The following is a 24539-nucleotide window of genomic DNA, read 5'->3' as shown; positions in this document are numbered from 1 at the left end:
CACATAGCAGACACTTATTTTTAAATGCCCCCTCCATCTCTTATCACTCCATTGAAATTGCTCTCTCAAATGACCTCTTTTTTTCTCTCTAAGGATTTTTTTGCAATCTGTGTCCATTTCTTAGTTTCTGTGACTCTTCTTTCACCTGGTTCTTCTCCTGTTTTTCTGACTGCTGTTTTGCAGTCTTCTTTAATCATTTTCATCCATGTCAAGCCCACAAGCCTTGATTCCTGCCCCCCTGCTCTCCAGCCCCAGAAAGGCTCTGTCAGTTACTGTGGTGATTTTCCTAGGAGGTCTAATCGTGTCACTTCCATATTCAGTAAACTTCAGAGGACACCCTCTTGCCTCGAGAAGGCTCTTCACAACCTGACCACTTTCTGTCTTTCAAGTTATCTTAAACTTTATTCCTACCATACACTCAAATATGACACTGGCCTACTTGCTGTTCCATGCATACAAAATACTGTCTCCTGACTGTATATTTGCAATGACTGCTCCTGCGCCCCCCCCACCCCCAATGCCTGGAGTATTCCCCTACCTCACCTCTGCCACCTGATTTCTCTGTTTTCCTTCATGATGCAGCTCAGCTCTTGCAGGAGGCCTTTCCCAGTGAATTTCTTTACCAACCTTTCACTTTACCATGCTGCTAGTGCCTTCTACTGAGCCCGTATATATCTTACACATACATATACATAATTGTTTACATGTTTTATCCTCCATTAGAATGTATACTCCTTGAAGGTAGGAACCGTGTGTTTCCTTTTCTTTGTATCCTCAGCACTTATGACAGTGCCTGGTACATAGTAAATATTTAATGTGCTTCTTCACTAACTGATTGTCCCACATTCTGAGAATGCTCTTCCTCCTTACCTCTGCTTCTTAACTTCCTTGGCTTCTTTCAAGACAGCTCAAATCTTACCAGGTTTTTCCCTGCCCCTCAGCTGCTAGTGCCTTCCCCTCTGTGATTTCCTTTTATTTCTATGTTGATAATTTGTATGTTGCCTCTTCTATTGGAATATGAGCTCCTTGAGTGTAGGAACTATTCTTGCCTTGATTTGTATCCCCAGTACTTAACACGGTGCTTTAATACATGCTGAGTGAATGAAAGTTGCATAATAACTGCTGCATCTCTATTCATTTCTTCTTAAGAGGCATTGTGCTATAGTAGAAAGAACACTGTATTTCACATTTCGCATCAGGAGACTGAGTTAAGATTTTGGCCCTGCTACTTACTAGCTGTATAAATTGTACAAGTCATGGGGGTGGAGCCAAAATGGCAAAGAAAAGGCAGGGAATTCCCAGGGATCTCTCAAATTCCCCTCAAAATAACTTTAAATAATACCTCAAAACAAATTCTGGAGTGACAGAACCCACAAAAAGATGGGGTGAAACGACTTTCCAGCCTAAGACAACTTAGAAGGTCGGCAAAAATGAGAGTGGAGCACAGGCCATGCCCTACTAAATGAGCAGCAGGCCTTAGGGGCGACTGAATCAGCTGCAGGAGCTTTGGCTTCTGGGGCACTCAGCCCATAGACAGTCAGGGGGGGGGGGGAGGGGTCAGACAACTGGTCAGGAGATTTATGGGGTCCCTATGTTAGCGGTGGATGCAGAACTCTTTTGCATTGCCCATACACAGATCCACTTCACAGTCCCAGGGCAAGGAAGAGCACTAGCACACTGGAGCTTGTGGTCACAGGGGAGCAAGGACCCTTGTCACAGTTCCAGGGCAGGAAAGGGTGCTTGTGGTTGCTTATAGACCAGAGTATAGGCCAGGAGAGCTGACCACACCTTCTTAGATCATACCACTTGGAAAGAACTGAAAACTTGGGGCAGCTAGGTGGCACAGTGGATATTGGCGCACTGGCCCTGGAGTCAGGAGGATCTGAGTTCAAATCTGGCCTCAGGTACGTGATACTCAATAGCTGTGTGACTCTGGGGAAGTCACTTAACTCCAATTGCCTCACTGAAAAACCCCCCAAAAAACAAAAAAAAAAAATTGAAAACTTACAAACCCCTAGAACTAGCTCTGAGAGCAGCAGCAAGAATGCCCTGAAACTTGGAGCAGAGTCTCACTTTAACATAGACTTAAAAGTAAAAAAAAAAAATAGGCTGGGAAAATGAGCAAACAATAAAAAAGAGAACCTACCATAAAAAGCTACTTTGGTGACAGGGGAGATCAAAACACAAACTTAGAAGAAAGACAACAAAGTCAAAAGTGCTATATCTAAAGCCTCAAAGAAAAATGTGAATTGGTCTCAGGCCCAAAGGGAATTCCTGGGAGAGTTCCAAAAAGATTTTCAAAACCAAATAAGAATGGTAGAGGAAAAAAATGGGAAAAGAAATGACAGTGATGCAAGAAAATCATGAAAAAAGAATCAACAGTTTAGTAAAGAAGGAACAACAACAACAAAAACTGAAAAAAATAACACCTAAAAAAACAGAATAGGCCAAATGGTAAAGAGACACAAAAATCCACTGAAGAGAAGAACTCCTTTGAAAGCAGAACTGGCCAAATGGAAAAAAAAAAAAAAAGGTAAAAAAAATCACCAGAGAAAAGAACTCCTTAAAAAATAGAGTTGGGGGACAGCTAGGTGTTGCAGTTCAAATACGGCCTCAGACACATAACACTTACTATCTGTGTGACCCTGGGCAAGTTACTTAACCCCATTGCCTAGCCAAAAAAAAAAAAACAAAATAGAATTGGCCAAATGGAAAATGAAGTACAAGAGGTCATGGAAGAAAATAATTCCTTAAAAATTAGAATTGGGCAAGTGGAAGCACACAACTTCATGAGACATCAAATAACAATAAAGCAAAATCAAAAGAGTGGAAAAATAGGGGAAAAAATGTGAAATAGCTCATTGGAAAAATAACTGACCTGAAAAATAGATCCAGGAGAGATAATTTAAGAATTATTGAACTGCCTGAAAGCCATGACAAAAAGAAAAAAAAAACCTAGACATCATCTTTCAAGAAATTTTCAAGGAAAGCTGCCCTGATATTCTAGAATCAGAGGGTAAAATACAGATTGAAAGAATCTACCAATCACCTCCTGAAAGAGATCCCAAAATGAAAACTCCCAGGAATGTTGTATCCAAATTTCAGAGCTCCCAGGTCAAGGAGCAAGTATTGCAAGCAGTCAGAAAGAAATAATTAGATTATTATGGAGCCAGTCACAATAATATAAAATTTAGCAGCTTCTATATTAAAGAATCAGAGGGCTTACAAAATGATCATCTGGATGGCAAAGGACCTAGAATTACAACCAAAAATCACCTACTCAGCAAAACTGAATATAATCCTTCAGGGGAAAAAAATGGATTTTCAATTAAATAGAGGACTTTCAAGCATTCCTGATGAAAAGACTAGAATTGAACAGATGATTTGATTTTAATATACAAGATTCAAAAGAAGCTATAAAAAGCCCTTTCAATTGTGTCCAATTCTTTGTGACTCCATTTGAGGTTTTCTTGACAGAGGCATTGAGTGGTTTGCCATTCCTTCTCCAGCTCATTTTGGGGATGGGGGCTGAGGCAGGTAGGATTGGGTGACTTGCCTAGGATCATACAGCTGGGAGGTGTCTGGGGCCAGATTTGAGCTCATGAGGATGAGTCTTCCTGATTCCAAGGCCAAGGACTTTGTTCACTGTGCCACCTAGTTGCCCATTGATTAGAGAAATGCAAATTAAAACAGCTCACAGGTACCACCCCACACCTCTCAGATTAGCTAATATGACGGAGAAAGAAAACGACAAGTGTTGGGATGTGGGAAAATTGAGATACTCATGCACTGATGGAATTGTAAACTGATTCACCCATTCTGGAGAGCAATTTAGAACTATGCCCGAAGGGCTATAAAACTGTGCATACCCTTTGACTTAGCAATACCACTACTAGATCTGTACCTCAAAGAAATTAAAAAACAAAGAGGAAATATTTATAACACAAATTTATAACACATTTATTTATTTATAAATTTGTAACAAATTTATAAATTTATATTATAATATAATATTTATATTATAAGTTATAATATATTTTATATTATATTTAATTTATTATATCAATTTATATAATATATAATTATATATAATTCACACAATATAATATTTATATTATAAAATTATGTTATATAATGTATAATATATTATAATTATAATGTAAATTTATATTATAAATTCATAACAAATTTATAACAGATATTTATAACAGCTCTTTTTGTGGTGGCAAAAAATTGGAAATTGAAGGGATGCCTGTCAATTGGGGAATAGCTGAACAAGTTGTGGTATATGATTGTGATGGAATAGTATCATACTATAAGAAAGGATAAGCAGGATGCTCTCAGAAAACCCTGGAAAGACACTGATGCACTGATGCAAAGGGAAATAAGCAGAACCAGGAGAACATTGTACCTAGTAACAGCATTATTGTAGAATGATCAACTGTGAATGACTTAGCTATTTTCAGCAATACAATGATCCAAAGATAATGCCAGTAGCCTTATAATAAAAAAATAATATCCATCTCCAGAGAAAGAACTGATGGAGTCTGAATGTAGAGCAAAGCATAGCTTTTTTTTTTATTTTATTTTATCTTTTTTTTTGTCTGTCTTTTCTTTTACAACATGACCCATATGGAAATATGTTTTGCATGACTGCACATGTATAACCTATATCAAATTGCTTGCTTTCTCATTGAGGGGAGCTAGAAGGGAGTTTGGAACTCAGAATTTAAAAAAAAGGTTAAAAATTGCTTTTACATGTAATTGAGGGAAAATAAAATATTAAATAAAAATTTTAAAAAAGAAATTGTATAAGTCACCTTTCCCTGACATTCATTTTCTTCATGAATCAGGTGAGAGTATTGAATTGCATGACCTATAAATTCCCTTTCTGTTATAAATCTACAGTCTTATGCAATTATTATCATGTTGTTTTTCTATTTTAAAGTATCAGTGCTCCCTGGATCTAATGACTTCCACTCTCTTTTTGAAGAAAGTATTCATGTTATTTCAGAACAAGCTTATAATCATTTAGCCTCTTTCACTTCTTGATCACAAACTATATTTTCTAACAGTTTTTGTTATGCCTACTTTTGTATTGAAGTTAGTTAATTGAAATTTATGTTTATTTGGAAGATCTTATAAAATTCTTCATAGAATTTTCATACTTATTCTACAACAAATGTTGGTGCTTAAACTTTACTTATCTTCTTTGTGGTAGTCTGCTTGCTTATGCTTACTGTAAGCACTATAAGGGAAGATCACCAAGTGCCCTGTGAAATTATATTTGTTGTCTTTGGCCATGTGATGAGAAAACTACTCCTGCCACAACTCCTTTACTCATCTGTCCCAAGAGTACCTGCAGAGCCACCCTTAGATTTAGCTAGTACTTTTTTTATATTTTCTCCTTTAATTAACATCTAGAGACTATCAATGTGGACGATATTTAGTTCTTCTAGGAGTGTGTAAACTTATTGATGATTCAGTGGTCAAAAATTTGAGATTAAAAAGAACATCAATTAAGTAAATGTAGACAGTCTTAGATTCATGTAATTCTTAGTACCTACTAATCTCATTTTAGACATTCAGCTATTACTGGACAAGTGAAAACAGTCAACCCAGATTTGAGGAATGTTATGCTTTTTTCTTCTTCTTCCATTTCAATGATGTAAACCAGAGATTCTCAAACTTATTTGAAATACTGCCGCCTTTAAAAAAAAATTTCTCAAACCCCTCTGGAAATCTACTTTAACGTAAACCCTCTGGAAATCTATCCTTTAATGATTTAAAAAAAATTTACATTATTTTTAAAAAATTTAAAATATTTTTTTAAATAGCACCTCATAAATTTAATAATTTATTGTAAATTTGTGGGTTTTTTCCTACATTGAAATTTTGATGACACAATATTGTGTCATGTAACTGTATGGTATCATATTGTGTAAACAAGTCATCACACACACACATTCCTGCCGATGCATGTTGGACTTCCCAGCCATGAATGACACACTCGCCTGCCAACATTTGCTTATGAAGACCTCCTAGTAGACTTGAACACTACTTGATCATTAACTTGCATTTTGTGTGTTTATTTGGAAAATAATGTAATCACTACAACTTTAACTCTGTTACATAACAGATAAAACATGTATGAACAGTTTTTCAAAATTTCTTATGTTCTTTCCTTATGCTTCCACTACTCCCTTATTTTTATTCAACTCCCCCCAATTGCACCCGGAGCTATTCCCCACCCCCTCCACCCCCTTGTTCCTGTGCCCTCCAGGGGGTTTGTATTGCTCACTTTGGGAACCTCTGTTGTTTACTAAACAAACAAAAAAGATCATCACCAGTGATCAGCCTTCTGGTGATGAGCTTCTGTACTTGACAAGGCTGATCTTTTAATATCCTGATAGGACCCAGTGACATAGCCTTCTTAAACTCATACTTGAAGAGGCCTTTTTTGTTTTGGCAGACACTGCTATCCTTTGTTTTCTAAGTCTTCAAGAACCCAGGATCACCTTAATTATTTTAGGAATTATATACAAGTTTTTATTATTCAGTGACTATATAATCTCTTTTCCTTTTCCTTTTTGAAATTCAGTGACTACAGATGATCCAAGATCCTTTTATACCAGTACAAGCAGGGACACAAAAAACTGTTAAATACAGGGGCATTTTAGCTTATTATAAATGCATGCTTGGGCCCTTTTATTAAGATTATGAGCTATTGAAAGGAGATCTGTGTTTTAACACCCTAAGTAATCTTGGGTAAAAGCAGTATTTTGTTTATACAGTCTCATATTTTTAAGTAGACTGAAAATATGATTTCTCACAAGCAGTCATTGAAGCTTATAAACGTGTAGCAATTGCTAGATCTGAATTCTAAAGATGAAAGTAAAATTTCTGTCATTTTTATTTTTTTTCAGTTTCCTATTCTCTCTTTTGCTTCCTTTTTTTGGCCAAAAGATCAATTTTTAAAAAAGAAATTTGCTTGAAGAATTGACTGTATGATTGACTCCCTTTTTATGTAGATTGAAGAGTTGGAGGAGAAACTTAATGATACTCTTCACCAGAAGCAGCTGTTAGCGTTGAAATTGGACAACCAGTTGACATTCCAGAAAAAGGATGCCAGGTATAAAGACATTTGAAAAGCAACAATAGTGATGACAGTGTGAGTTAGGTTATCATTGCTTTGTTTCCTGTGCTGTTTATAAGATGATACATGCCTCAAAACAGTAGACCCAAAGATGCATTCTGTAATTGGTTGATGTTTAATTGTCACATAACGTATTTTGGAGCAACAGTGGTAGAGAAATTGGGCTATTCAATTAAATATTTGGTGATCTGCATTACTCCTTGATTCTCTGCCCAGAATGTTTGAACAGAGAATTAATGAAGCTTACCTTATGTTTATAAGACACAAATATGAAATATCATGGAAAATTAGGGGCTATTGCTTTGCTCTAAGATTTGCCTCGCACACAAAGATTGTATGAGTTAGAAAAGATTTGAGTAATACCACTTACTCCCAGAGAAAGAAAAAGCATTGTTGGTCTCTTTATATGGAGAATTTCCCTGATTAGGAGTTTGTTTTTTCTTTATAGGCTCATGATCATTTAAAACCCCTCATATTTTATAATAACAATAATATTTTACAGTAACACATTTTGAGTATCATTTATGTCTAGTGTAAAGGCAGAGCTTCATGAAAACTATGTCTTGGAAACAGTAAAATTTTTCAATTTCTGTAATCTGCTTTGTGAGTTTATTTGAAGCTTGTTTATTGAAAAGATTGAATTTCTTCCCTTTTCATAAATGTGACACTGTAATGTAGCATGTATTGAGGCTGGTTACAGCAGACCACTTTGGGAATTATTGGAGTAATGATCATTTGAATGTATGTATTTAATGATGCTTTCTTCCTTTAGTTTAAGCAGCAGTGTGCCCTATCAGACATGGGCCAACTTCTGTTAACACCCCCAAATGTAGAGGGAGAATTAACTCCAGTCACAGATAATAAATAACAGCATTTTAATTTGTGTCTGATTTCTTGATTTAAAAAAGTAAAAATGAGAATTAGGGTAATAGTTTCACCCACTTTAATAAACTTAGAGAAATGCTGCCCATATTGTTTTAAAATAGGATAGCAATAGATTTTGGGGGGGGGAGGGGGAGATAAAAGGAAATGCAAAGAGCTGTACTACTTACTATAAAATAATTATGCAAGTGTCATTTTGCGTGATTATTAATGCCACCTTTGTCACTTGGAAATGAATGGAAGGGAGAGCTTTAAGTCAGAGAGGAGCAGGATGTTTGATAGTGATTAGTTTCTTTATCAATGTGTATGTAGTGATTTGTTGATATTGTATTCCCATTGGTATTTTCAGTTAAGGTTTTTATTTGCCTAACTCTGGATCAGAACTCAGGCAGATGGTATGCTATTATCAGATCTATCTGATGATTTGAAATATCAGCATTCAACAGCAAAAAGCAGCATTTGGTTGCCATTTCCTCATATACTGTGTCACAGTAAAAAGTTATTTAAAGTAAAGTTTCATAGGTTTTTTATAAGCTCACCAAAACTTTCTTTTAATGTAGAAAATATCAAGAATTAATGAAACAGGAAATGGAAACCATTTTATTGAGGCAGAAACAGCTAGAGGAGACAAATCATCAGCTAATAGAGAAGGCTGGAGATATTCGTCGTAGCTTACGTGATTTGGAATTAACAGAAGATCATTACATGAAATTGAAGTCTCTTCCTGAGGATCAACTTTCTATTCCTGAATATGTATCTGTGAGTTTTTAAAAAAACACTATCACAAACATTTTAGTGCATAATTTTAATGGGATTGTAACAGGCAACATAGTTCCTGTTGTTATTGCTTTAATATTAGGGCATCATTGAAAAATATTTTTTTTTACAGAAAGGCAAGGAAAATGGTGCTTTGGAATGAACAATTGGCCAGTTTATTTAAAATTTGTGGAAGTTGGGCTGTTCATTTGATGTTTGATGATAATCATAGTGAATTTATAGGCCTCCACATCTCTTCCTGTACCTTTGTGTGGAAGTTCAGCCAAAACTTCACAGAAGAATTCCTTAATTGAGCAAGTACTCCATATAGATATTTTCAGAGATAATTGGGATTATTCATTGAAGAGATGGACAGGACCTTAGTAATCACCTAGTCTTACCACTTCATTTTATGATTGAAGAAACTCAGGATCAAATGAGGTTCAGTTATTTTCTCGTGGTTACATAGAGTATGTGGCAGAGGCAGAATTTGACCCTCTGATTTCTAAGTACAGCACTCTTTCCCCTGAAGCGTATTACCCCCATCCAATAAGGAAAGCATCCTAGAAAACAGTGATTGAGATGAAGTAGCCTTAGTTGGTCAAGATGGGTCAGCCTAAAGGTTAACTATCCCCTCCCACCCCCAATCTATTTCTCCTCTGTTGGAATGTATAAGGAATAGGTGACTATGTATGTTGGTATATATTGTAATTGGATTTCAAAGTCACTCATTAATGACGTCTTTTTTTCCCCCCAGATTCGGTTCTATGAAGTAGTGAATCCTTTAAGAAAAGAAGTAAATGAACTGCAGGTGAAAAGGAATGACCTTTCAGAAGAACTAATTGATTACAAATCCCAGTTAAAGCGATTATTAGAGGTTTGTACAGTCGGATTTACTGTCTAAGAGAAGTAATATTCCTCTACCCTGATCTTTTCCTGATAATGAATTGCTTTTGATCTTTCTGATGTCTTCATGATTGTCAAGTGGGCTGGCTGGAAAGGGTCCACTTTTCTAATGAAGCATAGGTAGGGTGTGAGAGAGTGACTGTTTGCCATACCGCTTTCCACTGTGGATCTTCACAAGCAATTAATACTATAGAAAAGATAGTGGCGGTAGAAATGGGGCAGGGGTGCAGTCAAAGAAAGAAGGAAAAAGAAGCTTAAAGGTAGCAGCTAGCTTGGAAGTTGATCAAATAAGACTTGACTTACCTTTCAAGGAACCTTATTATATCCTATCCCTGAGTAATCTCTGTGTAATCATACAAATGTAATACATGCATATTCGTGTGAATAAGAATTTTTCTTAAGGAATAAGTCTCAGTTCTTTCCCAAAAACTTCTTTGGCAGAAGGAATAGACCAGGAACAGTACTCCAAGGCAGTATACATGACAGCTTTAGAAGAGAAAGGGAGATGAAAGAATGAACAGAGATTTCCTTCACTTCTAACTCTTTTACAGAGGAGTAGAGGAATCTCTCCCACTTCAGTGTCATTCAACTCTCCTGGGGATCTGAGCCGCAGGAGTAACAGACAAGCCCAGTTTGAGATCACCATGCCAAATTAGAGCTGGGAGGACCTCAGGGCTTCTATAATCCAATCCCCTCATTTCATTCATTCATTTAATTAGACAGCCTGGCCTAGTGGGTTCAAGTCCCCACTCTGACATTCGCTGGCTGTGTGACCCTGGGTATGTCATCTCACTTCTCGGTACTCCAGCCAACTCTCTAAGACAATCAGCTTCATAGAACATCCTTATATGCATTAATAAAGGAAATTGTTCAGAGGTTTCTAGTTCTAGCTAAAATATTACTTTCAACAGGAAGCCTTTTCTAACCAGTCTCAATTCTGGTTCCTTCCCTCTTTTGATTATTTCCAATTTCTCCTATATATATATATCTTATTTCTACAAATTATTTACACTTTGTCTCCTCCATTAGATTGTGAGCTCCTTTAAGACAGGAATTGTCTTTTACCTTTCTTTATATCTCCAGCACTTGGCAGAATGCGTGGCACTTAATATTATACATAGTTATGCAAAACTGATTACCACATTGGCCATATGTGTACAAATGTTTATCTCATTTTGCATCTTGAGTCCACCCCCTTTCAGAAGACAGGTAAGCTGAAAGTTTTGAAGGACCTTAAATATGAAATAAAAGAATTTTTAGCTAAATTGTGCCATTACAAAACACTTTGCTAGAGGACTGGCTATTGCTATCCTGAATCCTCTTCATAAGGAAGTTCTAGATAGCATCCTGGAAACTATTTGGGGTGGTGGAGGGGCATCTTATAAGCTCTCACACTGTCATTTGAGCTGATATAAATATACATAGAGAGGGAAAGGATCAGTGAACACCAATGCAAACTTAACCTGTTAGAGGAGAGACAACATTATTTTCATGAAAAGAAATAAGGGGTAAATAGACACATGTATGAAAGACAACTAGTGGATGGATACAATGTATTTATACTTTTAGAAAGTTATTGCCCAAGTTTCATGCCTGACAGAGTCTTTGGTTTAATAGTTACTTTAGGATTTGGAGGACTATTTAGTCATGAGAATTGACTTGGAAACAAGAAACAAAGGCTAAGGATAAAATAGACACTTTTAAGTACTAAGATTAAATTTATGATTTTATCTCTGGAAGAAAATATATAGTGAAATCTCCAACTTTGTAGATACATACTCTGTCCTTTCATGTGGTCGATGGTGATAAGGTTGTGTAGATGGAAAATTGGAAAATGAATTTCAGGATGGACAGCGGCAACATATTTTAATCAAGAAAAAACAATTCATACTTATAGAACTGATGGGCCCTGAGCTATTGGTTAAAGTTAGGAAAGCAATGTAACAGTCATTTATAGTTTTGTCCTTGAAGTAGCATGCTATTATGACAAAAAAGATAATAAACGTATTAAACATCATTAGGAACACATTGGAAACAAAGTAGAAAATATTATCCTATGCTTATCCTTCCATCACTCCCTCTCTCTCTTCCTAAATCTATTTTTTTCTCCTCACCATGCTATCCACTCTTTCTTGCTTCCTCAGTCTCTCACCCCTGCTGTGGCCATACTTTATTCCTTTCGGTCTCTGAAGTTAACCAGTTAATGCATTGTCTCAGCTTTCAAATCCCTCACCCTACTTGTTCTATCACTAGTGGTTTGTGCCTTCCCAAAACTCAGCTATGGATTACTCTTGCCTTTTGCCTCGGCTACTCCTAATTGGATATTCTATCTAAATTTGCCTTGGCTACTCCTAAATTATCCCCTTAACTGTGGGTGTCCCTCAAATCTCAATCCCAAACTTGGCTCTCCCCTCTCTGCAATCTCTTAGTTAACTCATTTAATCCCCATCATTTTAGTTATCCCCATTTTCTACGTTGCAGTTATGTTCCACTGTATAAACTATCTCACTTTCCTGCGATGCACTCCCTCCTCTCCTCAATCCCTTATGATCTTTAACTTCCTTTAAGGCTTATTCATCTGTAAGTTCCTGTAGGAAGCCTTTACTGATTTTACTACTTATTTTTTTCCCCTCTCCAAATTATCTGTTTTTATTTATCTGTGTAAATCTTTTCTATCTTTATCATAAAAATATAAAGTTCCTTAAGGTCAGAGTCTGATTTTCACTTTTTTTTCTTTTGGCCCCAGGATCTGTCACTGCCTTCCATATAATAGGCACTTGATAAAAATGTTACTGAATTATGGTGTTTGTACATACATTTAGAATATTCTGTGTTATATTCTGTAATTCTGCTTGCCACACCTAAAGAAAGATATTCTGGAGCAAGCCAGGTCCACAGAAGGACAATTAAAATCATCAAGATGGAGGAAGATTATGGTTAAAGGCAAACTGAAAAGGTTTAGTACTCTTCAGATAAAAAAAAAAATCCAAAAAAGGAATATGATTGAAGCCCATAAAAATTTTTGAACAGCATATATAAAGTGAATTTGGAATTGAGAGAAGGATAAATTTAAGACAAATATTAAAAAAAACACTATTGTTTTGTTGTTTAGTCATTTCAGTCATGATTGACTCTTCGCAACCCCATTTGGGGTTTTCTTGGCAAAGATACTGGAGTGGTTTGCCATTTTCTTCTCCAGCTTATTTTGCAGATGAGGAAACTGAGGCAAACAGGGTTAAGTGACTTGCCCAGGGTCACACAGGTAGTAAGTGTCTCAGGCCAGATTTGAACTCAGGAAGGAGTCTTCTTTATTCCAGTCCCATCACTCTATCCACTGTGCCACCTAGCTGCCAAAATATTTCTTCATTGGGTAGTAAATTTATGAGCCATATGAGAAACTAAGAAAATAACTAGATTCAGAAACCGTATGAACAAATTCAGAAATGGTAGGTCCATAAAGGTTCGTTAGGAGAGACTAGGATATTCAGGGTGGGGAGGAGGAGGGAATGAAGTTCATCTCAGTTAGCAGAACTTGCATACTAGCTTTTATCCTCTGTCAAAGACGGTGCTCAATTTGATTGGTCAACCCAGTATGTCTGGTCTTACTATGGTCTTAATTCTTTTCACCACAAGATGGCAGCATCTTTCCACTTGATTTTTTAACTAAATTTAGGAAATTGAAGGTTGTATTCTTATTATAACAATCAGAAGCAATATAGTTATTTACTTTTCTTTTTTTTTATTAAATCTATAAGCAGAGCGTCTGATGATTACCACAAAACAATAACAAAATCTTTGCAGCTTCCATTGGAACTTAATAAATTCTGATAGCATGAAATTAGCCGTATAATATTCTGTCTGAAAGGATTATAAAATCCATAGTTCAGCCCATGGGGAACTTATTTACTCATATTAAAAAGATCTATCAACTATTAAATTTTTCCTAAATTAAAGGCTACATAAGTCTATGGTAAACTGACCGTCTTCATTTTGCTGTTCACATTTACTCTTATTTAGTATGGGTTTAACCTGAGGCATTTGATGGGAATGATTTTTAAAACTTTGGGAAATAATAGTCTGAACCCTATCATGTTCAGAATATGTCTGTCACATTTATGTGCAGTTCTGGCCCCACATTTTAGGAAGAATGTTAGAAGCTTGGAAGTGTACAAAGTAAAAGGAGTCTCAAGACCATGCCTTATGAGGATCATTTGAAAGGAATTGAGGATGTTAGGCTGGAGAAGATAAGACTGGAGGATAGATGCTGATAGCTGTCTTCAAGAACTCAAAAGGACTGTTTGTGGAAAAGGAATTAGATTTATTCTGCTTGGCCCCTAAGGGTAGAACTAAGGGAAATAGTTGAAGGCTCTTGTGCAAACTTTCCCTTTATGGAAGGAAAACTTTCTGACAGAGCTTTGCCAAAGCAGAAAAGACTGCCTCAGGAGACAGAGGACTCTCTTTCACTAGAAGTCTTCGAGCAAAGGCTACATCTGACCATTTGTCAAATGTGTTGTCAGTGTGGGGCACCAGATAGAGTATGAGACTTGAAATCAGGAAAAACTGAGTTCATTGATGTCATGAATGTTCTTGCCTTCTGAGAAATTCTGTTTTTTCAATAATAGGTCAAAATTGTCGTCTACTATATGTAGCTATTTAGCTAACTTGGAATTATATGCTGTTAATACTTATACTTTGGTGTCTAATGAGGGAAGTGTAAACAACTCACTGTAAAGAACAAATAAGTCTCCATTTAAAACAGCTATTAAGTTCTATGAGGAAATACTAAAGTAAAAAATTTTTTTTCTTGTGAAAACTTGGGTGACTAGGAAGCAGTGAAATTATGTTTTACTCAAGATACTTCCTTGTTTAGCAGCCTCATTATATTTCTGGAAACAAAACCTGCGAGTTAACTTTTAGACTGAACTTAAACATTCAAAAGCAAGTTTTTATTTGCATTGGATGAAAAGTAGGCATTTTAACAAGTGACACATTCCTGTCATTGAGGTTTTTATAATGTGTTATGGTTATCAGACTACAGCCTGTTTTCTAAAGCGTCTTTTTTACAGACCCAACTGATTTTTTTAAACAAACATTTATATGGTGTCTTTAAGGTTCACAAAGCACTTTACATATGTTATCTCATTTGATCATCACATCCACCCTGTGAAGTAGGTGCTTATTATCCCTGTTTTATAGATGAGGAAACTAAGGCTTACAGAGGCTATGTGACTTGCTCCAGGTTACACAACTAGAAACTCTAAGTGGCAGAATTTAAACTCAGGTATTCCTGATCAAGTCCATAACCAGCTACTGTGGCACCAGCTGCCAAATTGATATTCCTAACCACTGGCCTTACCCAAGAAGATTGAGTGGCTCTCTGTTGCCTCCAGGATAAAATGTAAACACCCTTGTTTAGCATTTAAGGCTCTTTGTAATCTGGTTTCAAACTATTTTTCCGGGACTATTATGTATTTTCCCCCCATACACTCCATAATACAGCCAAATTGCCTTCTTGATCTGTCCTGTGCCATGACTTTCCATCTCCAGTCTTCATGCTTTTGAACAGGTTTTTTCTCTTTCCTAGAAGGCTCTCCCTCTTCTCTTCCACTGCTTGAAATCTCCCCAGAAAGTAAGCTCCTTGAGGTCACTGCTTTTGTGTCTGTAGTGCCTGCATAGTGCTTTTTACTGACAGGTGCTTAATAATACTTGTTTGATTGAGTGATCCTAGAGTACGTAACACATTCATTGAGACATCAGTTAAAGCTTTGTCTCCTTAACCAAAATCTGCAGATGTAAACCACAGAGAGAGTATTAATTTACTCTATTAATTTATTAATTTATGGGTTAAAAGCACAGCTTATGAAGAGGAGATTGAGGAATTAACTTACATAAGATGTTTTTTTTTTAAGTCTCCAACTCATTAATGCAAATAACGTCCTTGCCAAGGAAGCAGATAGTATTATCTTATTCTAAGTGATATAACTATATGAAATAGTATATTAAACAGTAACTTACACAGGAACAATATGTTGTATAATAGAGAATTAAGATTAAGATTTAGAGTTACAGAAACCTAATTCTTGCCTAGAACAATAAGCCTTTTTGCTTCATTATAAATTTTCAGTATCTTAAAATATGCATCTATTTTACATGTATTTATTTTATATATGTGTAAATAGCATACAATAAAAGAATGTAAAAAACTAGCAAAAAAATTTAACATATGACATACATGTATGATTTGTAGCATGTATTAAATAAGAAAACATAATGTTGAATAATTTCATAACTTTTTCTCCTGCTAGCTTAGTATGGAACCTAAACATTTTTTTCTTCCAATCTTATTATAATCTTTCTTATGTTGAATAAACCTGGAGACCCTGTTAATCAACTCTTTGATCAGAAATAACTTTGAGGAATTTGATTACTACTTTTTACTAATATAAAGTATTATGTAATTTTAAAAAATATTGTCATTTGGGGCTAAATTATAACTAATTGTAACTATCTTTATACATAGTATGTTAAAGTTTTATTCAATTCAATTTAATAAGCATTGGTAAACTGCGATTTTTATCATCTGGCTTAGAATTATAAGATCTGAGTTTGAAGCCTTGTTCTGCTCCTTATTGAGTGACCTTGGGCAAATCATTTAAACTCTCTGATCTTTAGTTTCTTCCTCATGTTACCAGAAAATGGTCAGGGATCACAGGATCATAGTTTTAGAGCTAGAAGGAACGTTAGAGGTAATTTAATCCAACCAACTAATTTTAGGAGCTGAGACCCAGAGAGTTTAAATGATTGCCCAAGGTCATACAGGTAATAAGTGGCAGACTCATCATATAATTTGTCTGTTTTTTCTTATCTATGTTGGCGTTTTATTCCATACTAAACAACATGTTTAATGAAGTGAAAGACTGTATCTCATATGAACTGTGAAACTCCTTCAGTGACTTACATGGTGTTTTTCTTATAGTTAAGCATTTAATATTTATTGTTCTTGTGTCTTAACACATATTTTTGGAAATGGAGCTCAAGGGTTCTCTACATGCTATTTTCTATGTAATTGTTCTCATGCTTTGTTATTTTAATTAAGGTATAATTTCATTTTGGATAGATACAGATCCAGATCCAGATCCAGATCATAATTGACCTGTTAGGTTGTATAGTGGATAGATCATTGGGCCTTGATTCAAGGAATACTTGTGTTAAAATCTGACTTCATACACTAACTGTGTGACCCTGAGCAAGTCATGTAACTTTTTTGCCTCAGTTTCCTCAACTGTGAAATGTAGATAATAATAGCACCTTTGACTTTCCGGTGTTGTGAAGATCAAATAAAATAATATTTGTAAAACACTTAGCACACTGGCTTGCACATAGTAGGCAATATAAATGCTCATTGTTATTGTTATTAATTGACCATACCTTTTCTTCTTACGTGATTCTCATCCATCTCTTTTTTTGGTAAATCTTTGCTTCTTTTAATGTATCTTGAATATTTCGTTCTCAGTGTGGACTGTGCTTCATTGGAACCTACACCAACGTCTTACATTGATGCTTCATCCAGTATGGTGGTGACATTTTGTTTCTTTAAGCCTGTATAAATAGAGAACATGCTCTGACAGGTGCCACCAAGCTTTATATCTGTTGTATGAGGCCCATCTTCAGCTGAAACCAGAAAAGTTCACCAGCAGAGTGGCTATAGGGTAGTGAATTGTCAAGTGCAGTAACTCTGAAAGACCGTCTACCAGTAATCATGGTGTCTTACCTCTAGGCCCTATGTACATTAGTAGAGAGAATACCCACAGCCAATGAAATCACAGACCTCTAAAGTATCACAGTGAAAATAAAGTGAAATCTTGAATACTGTATTATGAAAGTGAAGCAGCAAATCACAAAATGAGAAGCAGAATCAAAATTCAAGATTAAGTTCTCTTGTTTCTGTTTTTGGCTTTTTTAAAATGGTGGTAATACTTTATGACTCCGTGAAGCACCTCATTTCTCCCTTTTGTAGAATTGAGAGTTTTAACCTTATGACTTGAGGGAATAAAATATACCAGTGAATGAGGAAGATATAACAAGTGAAAATAATTAATGTTTGGAAAGTTGAAGGGAAAGGTCAGCTGGACAGTAACATTTAAGTATCCTCTATGTATAGAATATTATATAAATATAATGAGATGCCCAAGGATAATTTGACATAATTCCTACATCAGAAATTATAGTTTATGCATTTTTAGTTTTTGTGGAATTTTAGAAAATGAACTTTTATTTGTAGTATTTGCACAGAAATAGAACCATAGTAAAAGTAAGTTATCTAGCAGATGAAAAATAACTAGGATAAGTGATGGCACTGATTTTTAAATAGTTTTGCAATTGCAGACAGTGGTGACAATACTTTTATAACATAACTTTGATATCTTCAAGATGATATTAAGCCACTCAAAACAGTGAATTTATGGAAGTTGCCTCAATACATAAAGTTTCAAATCATATTTTTACCAATAATGACTCATATTTATACCATACTTTCCTTTTGTAAAGTGCTTTATGTACATTATATCACTCTATGCTTACATAGCTCTGTGAGATAGATACTGTCATTAGCATCATTTTACTGGTGAGGAAACTTTGGCTCCAAAAAGTTGACTTTCCCAGAGTTGTCCCTGTCATCTAATGACTGAGGCAGGAATCTGAGGTCTTCCTAGCTCTAAGGCCAGCACTCTATTCTCTTCACCTTAACGCTCTGTTATTACATGCTTGCACAGAGTAGACACCTAGTGAAAGTTTCTTGAATTTAAATTCTCTTAGACTAGAATGAATAATCTATTTGAAATCTATGATCAAATAAATGAAAAATATGAAGGAAAACTCACCTGTCATAAGTAAACTATTATTAGTTTCTTATCTCTTTTAATAGCTACAACAATCTTTTAAAATATATACATTTATGCATCTATGCCTGTCACAAAAAGTTGTAAAATTATTTCAGGGTCTGAAAAACATGTACTTCATTTGTAGAATGGAAGTCTCAATTCCTAACTAGAAAAGTATGACTTGCTTAGTGTTAGTAGCAAAGCAGACTTTGTCTTAGTTGAGAAATCAAAAGATCCTCAATAGCAGGATTCCTAACCCTTTTTATTTCATGGATCCCTCTGGCAGGCAGGAGAAACCCATGTTTTGGCCCTTCCATTTTGGAGTTTTACTGTAGATAATGAAGTATCTCGTACAAGTTGAAATTTTTGCATCATTGAATTGTAGGGGAGAGGATAAGGAATCAAAGAGGCATTCTTCGATTCACTTTGGTACTTGACTGATGCTGTTTGGTTTAGGAATTTTTTTTTTTTTTTTTTAGGCAATTGGGGTTAAGTAACTTGTTCAGAGTCACACAGCTATTAAGTGTTATGTGTCTGAGATCGGATTTAAACTCAGGATCTCCTGACTCCAGGGCTGATGCTCTATTCACTGTGCCACCTAGCTGCCCCTGATTCTTGTTTTCTTAATAACTGTGACAACAAACCCTTGTTTTGCTCTGTGTTTTGTATATCAATTAAACCTTGATGAAAAAAAAAAGAAACCTGTAGATCTCCTCTCAGAATAATGATTTGTTGCCTACATTCTTAATTAAAGAAAATAATAAATTTCATTTAGAGGTTAACAAAAATAAAGATGTAATGTTTTATCTAATCCAAGTTAACACAACCCCCTTAAAATCTATCCATGGACCCCTTGGGATCTGTGAACCCCAAGTTAAGAATTTGTGCTCTGTAATAATAGAAGAATAATTATATTGTTGTTATTCAGTCATTCAGTCTTGTCTGATTCTTCATGACTCAATGGACCATACCACACCAAGCCTTCTATCCTTCACTATCTTCCAAAGTCTGTTCAAGCTCATGTTCATTGCTTCCATGACACTATCCATTTCATCCTCTACCATCCTCTTTTCCTTTTGTTTTCAGTCCTTCCCAACATTAGGTGTTCCAGTGAATCCTTGTATTCTCATTATATGGCAAAAGTATTTAAGATTCAGCTTCAGTATTTGACTCTTCAGTGAGTAATCTGAATTCATTTCCTTAAGCATTGACTGATTTATCTCCTTGGTCCCCAAGGGGCGATCCAGATTTGCCATAGCTTTCCTTCCAAGGCGCAAGCAAGCTTCTTTTAATTTCGTGGCTGAAGTTGTTGTCTGCATTGATCTTTGAACCCAAGAATATAAAATCTGACACTGCTTCCATTTCTTCTCCTTCTGTTTGCCAGGAATTGATGGGACCAGTTGCCATGATCTTGGTTTTGTTTTTGATGTGAAGCTTCAAGCCATCTTTTACACTCTCCTCTTTCATCCTCATCAAGAGTCTTCTTAATTCTTCTTCATTTTCTGCAATCAGAGCGTTATCATCTGTATATCTGAGATTGCTGATGTTTCTCCCAACAAACTTAATTCCAGCTTTTGATTCATCCAGCCTGGCATTTTGTATGATGCACTCTGCATATTGGTTAAATAAGGTGACAATATACATCCTTGTAATACTCCTTTTTCAATCTTAAACCAATCAGTTAGTTGTTCCATGTTTGATTCTAACCATCACTTCTTGGCCCAAATATTGGTTCCCCAGGAGACAAGTAAGATGATCTCGCATTCCCATCTCTTTGATGACTTGCCACATTTTGTTGTGATCCACACAGTCAAAGGCTGTAGTATAGTCAATGAAGCAGAAGTTGATGTTTTTCTGGAACTCCCTTGCTTTCTCAGTAATCCAGTAAATACTGGCAATCTGGTCTCTAGTTCCTTTGCTTCTTCAAAAACCAGCCTGCTCTTCTGGTAATTCTTGGTTCACATTTTATTGAAGCCTAGCTTGTAGAATCTTAAACATAACTTTGCTGGCATGTGAAATAAGCACAATTGTTTGGTAATTTGAACATTCTTTTTTTATTAATTTATTTTTAGTTTTCAACAATCACTTCCATAAGCTTTTGAGTTTTAAATTTTTCTCCCCCTTCTTCTCCACTTCCCTTCCCACAGTGGCGTGCAGTATGATGTAGCCTTTACATATACATTCCTATTAAACATATTTTCACATTAGTCATGTTGTAAGGAAGAATTAGAACCAATAGAAGAAACCACCAGAAAGAGAAAACAAAACAGAAGAAAAAAATACAAATAGTGTGCTTTAATCTGCATTCAAACTCCTTAGTTCTTTCTCTAGATGTGAATAGCATTTTCCATCTTGAGACTTTTGGAAATGTTGTAGATCCTTGCATTGCTGAGATGAGCTAAGTCTATCAAAGTTAGTCATCGCACAACATGGCTGTTACTATGTACAATGTTCTCCTGGTTCTGCTTACTTCACTTAGCATCAGTCCATACAAGTTTTTCCAGGTTTTTCTGAAGTGTATTTGCTCATCATATCTTAGAGCACAATAGTATTCCATTACATTCATATGTCACAATTTGTTCAACCATTCCCCAATTGATGGGCATCCTCTCATTTCCAATTCTTTGCCACTACAGAAAGAGTTACTATAAATATTCTTGTACATTTGGGTCCTTTTCTCATTTGTATGATCTCTTTGGGATCAGCCCTAGAAGTAGAATTGCTGAGTCAAAGGATATGCACATTTTTATGGCCCTTTGGGCATAGTTCCAAATTGTTCTCCAGAATGGTTGGATCATTTCACAACTCCACCAACAATGAATGCATCAGTGTTCCAATTTTCCTACATCTTCTCCAACATATTATCATTTTCCTATTTTGTCATGTTAGCCAATCTGATAGGTGTGATGTGGTACCTCAGAGTTGTTTTGATTTGCATTTCTCTAATCAATAGTGATTTAGAGCATTTTTTCATATGAATATAGATAGCTTTAATTTCTTTATCTAAAAACTGCCTACTCATATCCTTTGACCATTTATCAGCTGGAGAATGACTTGTATTCTTATAAATTTGACTTAGTGCTCTATATATTTTACAAATGAGGCCCTTATCAGAAATGCTGGTTGTAAAAATTTCTTCCCAATTTTCTGCTTCCCTTTTAATCTTGATTGCATTGGCTTTGTGCAAAAACTTTTCAATTTAATGTAATCAAAATTATCCATTTTGCGTTTCATAATGTTCTCTATCTCTTGTTTGGTCATAAATTCTTTTCTCTATAAGTCTGACAGGTAAACTATTCCTTATTTTCCCAGTTTGCTTATAGTATCAGCCTTTACATCCAAATAGTGTACCCATTTTGACTTTATTTTGTCATAGGGTATAAGGTGTTGGTCTATGCCTAGTTTCTGCCATACTCTTTTCCAGTTTTCCTAGCAGTTTTTGTCAAATAGTGAGTTCTTATCCCAGAAACTGGGGTCTTTGGGTTTATCAAATAGCAGATTACTATAGTCATTGACTACTGTATCTTGTGTACTTAACCTGTTCCACTGATCTACCACTGTATTTCTTAGCCAGTACCAAGTAGTTTTGATGATTGGTGCTTTATAATGCAATTTAAGATCTGGAACGGCTAGGCCACCTTCCCTAGCATTTCTTTTCATTAGTTCCCTTGATATTCTGGATCTTTTGTTGTTCCAAATGAATCTTATGTTTTCTAACTCTATAAAATAATTTTTGGTAGTTTGATTGGTATGGCACTGAATAAGTAAATTAGCTTAGGTAGAATTGTCATTTTTATTATATTAGCTCAGCCTACCCATGAGCAACTGATGTTTTCCTAATTATTTAGATCTGACTTTATTTGTGTGAAAAGTGTTTTGTAATTGTTTGAATATTCTTTATATGCCTCCTCTTATATTCAACATTTAACTGTTTAGGTGAGATTTACTGGTAGTGAGTGAGACTTTTAGAGATTTTGTGTTTTGAATATTTTACATCCAAGAACCTATTTGTCAATTCAGTTAAAAAAAAATTACTAAGTTATTTCTGTATTGAACTATTGATTTTAGAATGAAAGGTATAATATCCTATTTCCAGTCTGATATCTTTCCTGTCTCTTTACATGAAAGATAGATCCTAGGTTACAAAGTGTGAGGCAAAAAGATATAAATGAAATTCAGGGGCAGCTAGGTGGCACAGTGGATACAGCACCGGCCTTGGAATCAGGAGGACCTGAGTTCAAATCTGGCCTCAGACTCATAACACTTACTAGCTGTGTGACTCTGGCCAAGTCACTTAACCCCAATTGCCTTGCCATAAACAAACAAACAAATAAATAAATGAGTGAGTGAATGAGTGAATAAATAAATAAAATTGTATTTAAAGTAATTTCATTTTGATTTACATTGCTGCTGTTTTAAAAGTGCTAGTCTGAATCTTTTCTTTTTAGCCATTTTATACTTTAGGATAAAAAATTTAGGATATTAATTTTTAGTGTTAAATAAATTTGAATAATTTATGCTATCACTATTGTAATAATATATTAGTAATTGTATTGTGATTTATTTGTCATTGCAGTAAATTAAGAAAAATAGTTTTTATCATTTCTTGAGTTTTAATTTTTTTTAATTTTACTTTAAATAAAACAATTTTAATCTGACTTTACGTTGTAAAAATTGAACAGATTTCATCCCTTGAAACCAAAGTAGTGTATAATAGTAGCTAGGTGGATAGAGTGTTGGACTTAGAGTTGGAAAGAACTGAGTTAAAATCTTTCCTCAAACACATAACTAGCTCTGTGACCCTGGGCAAGTTATTTAACCTTTGACTGATTCAGTTTCCTAATCTGGAAAATGAAAGTTACAATGGCACCTACCTCACAATGCTGTGAAGATCAAGTGAGATAGCAAACGTAAAGCACTTTGTAAACAAAGTCTATAAAATGTTGTTGTTATTAACAACAATCATAATTCCTCCTAAGCGATCAAATTGATGGAAGGGAATATGACATTTAGGACTGTGGGAAGAAAAGAGAAATAGTAAAATTGGCAAATGTTTGAGAGCTTTTCAGTTAATGTGCATTTTTTTTCTTACAGATTTGTTAAAGGAGGGCAATAGTAGATTTACTAAGATCAGCCTATTTTGCTTTCACTTAGGATGTTTCCTTTAGAAGAGTGGGGTATTCCAGTTTCTGTGGTATCAGCCTAAAGATATGAATTACATGTTGATGATTAAAGGGAAGTATTCAGAATAGAAAGGAATTATTTAAAAGATATAAAATCTTTAAAAGAATATTTTTCAAACTCTTAGATGTTAATCCCTTGTTTCATAACTTGCTGATTTTACTTGGGGCCTTAGTTTTTTGTTATGGTAGTCTTTTTCTGTAATTTTGAGACCAAATTATCTTTTTCCAATGTCTATATGGGGAACAAAGTGGGAGATTTATTCTGGACCCTCCGAATTACCATATTTTCCATGTATTACACTTGTAATAATATTTTTAAAATTACTTTTCCTTGTAAATGTGTGGTATTTTAGTTACACAATGGATAAATAGACTTTTGTGAATTAGCCTGGGGAGTGAACTTAACGTTTATAAAATTGTTCCTAGGGAAAAATGTGTTTTGAGTTCTACTTTCAACTAACTGAGATGTGAGATGGTAAAGTAAGCTGACTCTCAGCATAAGAACCACATTCCAATACCTTGATTCAACAAGTAATTAGCCAATTAGAAAATAAAAGTACACCTCCACACTCCAGAAATAACATTTGAAGGTATAGTGAAAAATCCATACTCTTATATCAATTTCTCTACTTTAACCTGCCACGTACCTCCTATAACCAATGACACTTTTGAGCTTTGGCTGAGGTGAATTTTGTCACCATCTGTTTTCTGATGCACCACCACCCCCAAAACACACACACACACACACACACACACACACACACACACACACACACA

General features: G+C 35.2%; 1 protein-coding gene across 2 annotated transcripts in view; it reads left to right on the top strand.

Moving 5' to 3' along the window:
* Window positions 1–24539, top strand: part of PIBF1 (progesterone immunomodulatory binding factor 1) — a 298482-nt gene that overhangs the window by 9545 nt on the left and 264398 nt on the right. For both annotated transcript variants that reach the window (XM_027844511.1, XM_027844510.1), the window contains exons 3-5: window positions 7032–7132; window positions 8599–8797; window positions 9552–9671. In XM_027844511.1, the coding sequence (XP_027700312.1) occupies window positions 7032–7132; window positions 8599–8797; window positions 9552–9671 (420 nt within the window). The remainder of the gene's footprint in view (window positions 1–7031; window positions 7133–8598; window positions 8798–9551; window positions 9672–24539) is intronic.

The sequence above is a fragment of the Vombatus ursinus genome, unplaced genomic scaffold (assembly GCF_900497805.2).
Source record: "Vombatus ursinus unplaced genomic scaffold, bare-nosed wombat genome assembly UNPS02014942.1, whole genome shotgun sequence".
Classification (NCBI taxonomy): domain Eukaryota; kingdom Metazoa; phylum Chordata; class Mammalia; order Diprotodontia; family Vombatidae; genus Vombatus; species Vombatus ursinus.
Note: the sequence above shows the minus strand (reverse complement) of the source record. Positions and strands in the feature narration are given on the sequence as shown.